This window comes from Dipodomys ordii, unplaced genomic scaffold (genome assembly GCF_000151885.1).
Source record: "Dipodomys ordii isolate 6190 unplaced genomic scaffold, Dord_2.0 Scaffold36, whole genome shotgun sequence".
Classification (NCBI taxonomy): domain Eukaryota; kingdom Metazoa; phylum Chordata; class Mammalia; order Rodentia; family Heteromyidae; genus Dipodomys; species Dipodomys ordii.
The window spans coordinates 6,844,720-6,848,359 of record NW_012267252.1 but is presented as its reverse complement, the minus strand read 5'-3'; the positions used below and the strand labels follow the sequence as shown (position 1 = coordinate 6,848,359).

The window sequence follows — 3,640 nt, the reverse complement described above, 5'->3', positions numbered from 1 at the left end:
AGAAGTGGTGCTGTGGCTCAAGTGGTAGAGTGCTCACCTTGAGCTGAAGAGCTGAAGGACAATGCCCAAGCTCAAAATTCAAGCCCCATGACCAAAAGAAAAAAAAAAAAAGCTGGTTGCCAATGGCTCACGCCTCCCATAACCCTAGCTACTCAGGAGGCTGAGATCTGAAGATCATGGTTCAAAGCCAGCCTGGACAAGAAAATTGATGACTCAATTAACCGCCAAACAGCTTGAAGTGGAATTGTAGTTCAATTGGTAGAATGCTGGCCGAGAGCAAAATAAATAGATAAGAAAATATAGACTAGAGGTGAAGGGGGTTGTATCAGCATCATGAGCACTATTATTCACTGTCACACTCATACTGACAAAGCACAGCCTAGGTCCTTGTCCTTAATGCATCCATCTTTTTTTTTGGGGGGGGTCTAGTCGTGGGCCTGAACTCTGGGCCTGGGTGCTGTCCCTCAGCTCTTCAGCTCAAGGCTAGCGCTCTACCACTTGGGCTACAGTGCCACTTCCGGCTCTTTTCTTTTTGCTTATGTGGTGCTGAGGAATCGAACCCAGGGCCTCAGGCATGCAAGGCAAGTGCTCTACCACTGAGCCACCTTCCCAGCCCAATGCATCCATCCTTACTGGCAGACCTGTCCTCACATACCAGAAAGATGAATGGACAGGCCAAGATAGACCTAAAGGCGTCGTGTGTAGTTAGGCCTTGAACGCCAGGCTCAGGGAGCTGACGGAGGTCAATCCATACTTGAGCAGAGAATGGCGTGGTGGCAGCTGGGTTCAGGCAGACCTGTGTCATTGGGTGGCCAAGCCTAGTAGACAGGGTAGCACTGAGCTTCTAGCCCCTCCACAGCACCCCTGTCTGATTCTGCTTGCTTCCCTACCTTTGCTGATGCACCGTCCTCTACCGGAGTACTGACTTTCCATGACCCTTCTCACAGCAAACACTGAGATGAGGTTCAGGGCTCTTCTGCACAGACATGGTACCATATGCCTTTAATACCAGCGCTTAGGAGGCTGCAGCAAGGGGGATCATGAATTGGAGGCCAACGTGGGCTATACATCACAAGAGCATTACTAAGGCTTAATATAATCAAACTTTCCAGCAGGCAAGAACAGGCGTCCTTGAACAACACATGAGAAACTCTCCTGGGCATTTGGACCAAAAAATATGCTTTTGTTCAGCTGGCATCTTTGCCTTATCACACTCAGAATTTGCCTGTCTCTGGCTAGTAGCTCGGCCAGCTGCTTGCCTGAGTGTCCAAACACTGAAGAGAGAAATGAGCTAGGAGCATGGAGGGATGGGCGGGCTCATTTGCCTAGAGGTGCTTTGAACTGGGTAGGCACAGGGTGGAGCCACTGCCCCCCCCCAAGGGAGTGGCACTGAGGACAATTGCTTGCTGAAGACAGCCTAACTCTGGGGTGGACACCGGAGCCTGCACTGGTCCCAGCTTCCTTCTTGTCCCCTAAGACCAGTGGAAGAGGAGAGAGAGCCCTCTGTGACCCCCAGCCTCCCAAGTCTCTGCTTTGCTGCAACCATGGATAGATTCCGCATGTTCTTCCAACATTTCCAGTCCAACTCCGAGTCTGTGATGAACGGCATCTGCCTGCTGCTGGCTGCGGTCACCGTGAAACTGTACTCCTCCTTCGACTTCAACTGCCCCTGCCTGGCCCGCTACAATGCCCTCTACGGCCTGGGCCTGCTCCTCACGCCCCCTCTCGCCCTCTTCCTCTGCGGCCTCCTCCTCAACCGGCAGTCGGTCGTGATGGTTGAGGAGTGGCGCCGGCCCGTGGGGCACCGGAGGAAGGACCTAGGTATCATCAGGTGCTGTCCCACGCTTCTCGGTGAACTGCGGGCACTGTCAGGGCCACCCTCACCTAGACCTGGCTGCTATTGGGTGTGCCCCTCTTTCCCAACTAGGGATCATCAGCTCAAAGATTATTGGCTTGGGGGTGGGGGAGGGAGAGAGGGTACTGGGACTTGAACTCAGGCACAGGTGCTGTTCCTTAGTTGTTTTGCTCAGGGCTGGCACTCTACCATTTGAGCCAGAGCTCCACTTCTAGTTTTCTGCTGGTTAATTGGCAATAAAAGTCTAACAGACTTTCCTGCCCAGGCTAGCTGTGATCTATGATCCTCCGATCTCAGCCTTCAGAGTAGCTAGGATTAAGCGGGAATCACCAGCACCTGGCCAGGCATCATACATTTTCATTTATTTACTTTTGGTAGTAGTGGAGATGGATCTCATGTTTTACCACTCTGCTTTGCCTCCCGCTCTATCAGATCTGTTTTGAGCAATATAAGACAGGAGATGTTAAATACTTTGGCAAAGCTCTCATAGCTGGAAGGTGGTGGCACCCAGATGCCAGCTCAGGCTGACTCTGCAGCTGGATGGTAGCTGCCTTTTGTGACTCCCTCCTTTCTCTGCCCCCTAGATACATGTGCTCTTCTGTGCTGCAGAGAGCAATGGTTGCACCCCTGGTCTGGATCCTGCTAGCCCTCCTTGATGGGAAATGCTTTGTGTGTGCCTTCAGTAACTCTGTGGATCCTGGGAAGTTTCTGGACTCAGCCAACATGACCTCCAGCCAGGTGCAACTCTTCCTGGCCAAGGTACCCTGCAAAGAAGATGAGCTGGTCAGAGACAGTCCTGCTCGAAAGGCTGTATCTCGCTATCTGCGGTGTCTGTCACAGGTAATTAGGGTGCTCCTGCCCTACCTTCATGCCCCCTGGGAATGGCCCATATTATTTCCCAAGTATCCTCCTGTCTGCTGGAGACATATTCAAAGAATGGGAAAGGTAGGGGGTCCAGGGCAGGAGCAGGATAGAAGAGTGGAGAATGAGCACGGGTCCATCAGGATTGATTTACCCCAGGATAGGTAGCCAAGAATCCTCCAGACGCATCCCCAAAAGGCCGGATGAGAACAAGGAAGCTCTGGAGATGGACTGCTGTGCCTTCTCCATACTAATCAGAAATAACTCAGGGCCTGGAGGCTGTCCCTGAGGTTTTTGGTTTTTTGTTTTGTTTTTCTCAAGGCTGGCACTCCTACCATTTGAGCCATACCTCTACTTTCACATTTTTGCTGGTTAATTGGAGATAGTCTGCCCAGTGGGATCCTCAGATCTCAGTCTCCTGAATAGCTAGGATTACACATGTGAGCTACCAGCTCGTGGCTTTGATTTTCTGCTCATCTTGTTTGAGGGAGGGAGCCTATGTGTGAACACACAGGACAGCTTTTCAAATGATGGGAATCACATCTACATATGACAAAGACTCCCATGTCTTTATGGTTTAGCCAAGGTCAGAGAGGTGTTCTAGGCTTTCAGCTGAGCCTGGGGAAAATGATAGCTTTGGAAGGTAGATGGGAGAGGAGTTAGCTGGGAATGGGTTTCAGCTTCAGATAACAGCTTCCAGTTTTTCTTTCTGTGGAGCTGGAACACTATTCCCCTAGCACAGTACCTTTCACATAATATAGGATGGATGGAAGCATAGATGGGAAGATGGATAGAGAAACATGTGGGAGAATGGGCAAAGGATGGAATAAAATGTAAGAATAGGGGGCTGGGAAGGTGGCTCAGTGGTAGAGCGCTTGCCTTGCATGCATGAGGCCCTGGGTTCGATTCCTCAGCACCACATAA

The 3,640-nt window shown here is 51.1% G+C and overlaps 1 protein-coding gene across 1 annotated transcript in view; it reads left to right on the top strand.

Moving 5' to 3' along the window:
* The first annotated feature begins 1,544 nt into the window (after positions 1 to 1,544).
* Calhm3 (calcium homeostasis modulator 3) overlaps positions 1,545 to 3,640 on the top strand; it is a 3,616-nt gene continuing 1,520 nt past the window's right edge. The window contains exons 1-2 of the mRNA XM_013017709.1: positions 1,545 to 1,831; positions 2,440 to 2,695. Coding sequence (XP_012873163.1) covers positions 1,545 to 1,831; positions 2,440 to 2,695 — 543 coding nt within the window. The remainder of the gene's footprint in view (positions 1,832 to 2,439; positions 2,696 to 3,640) is intronic.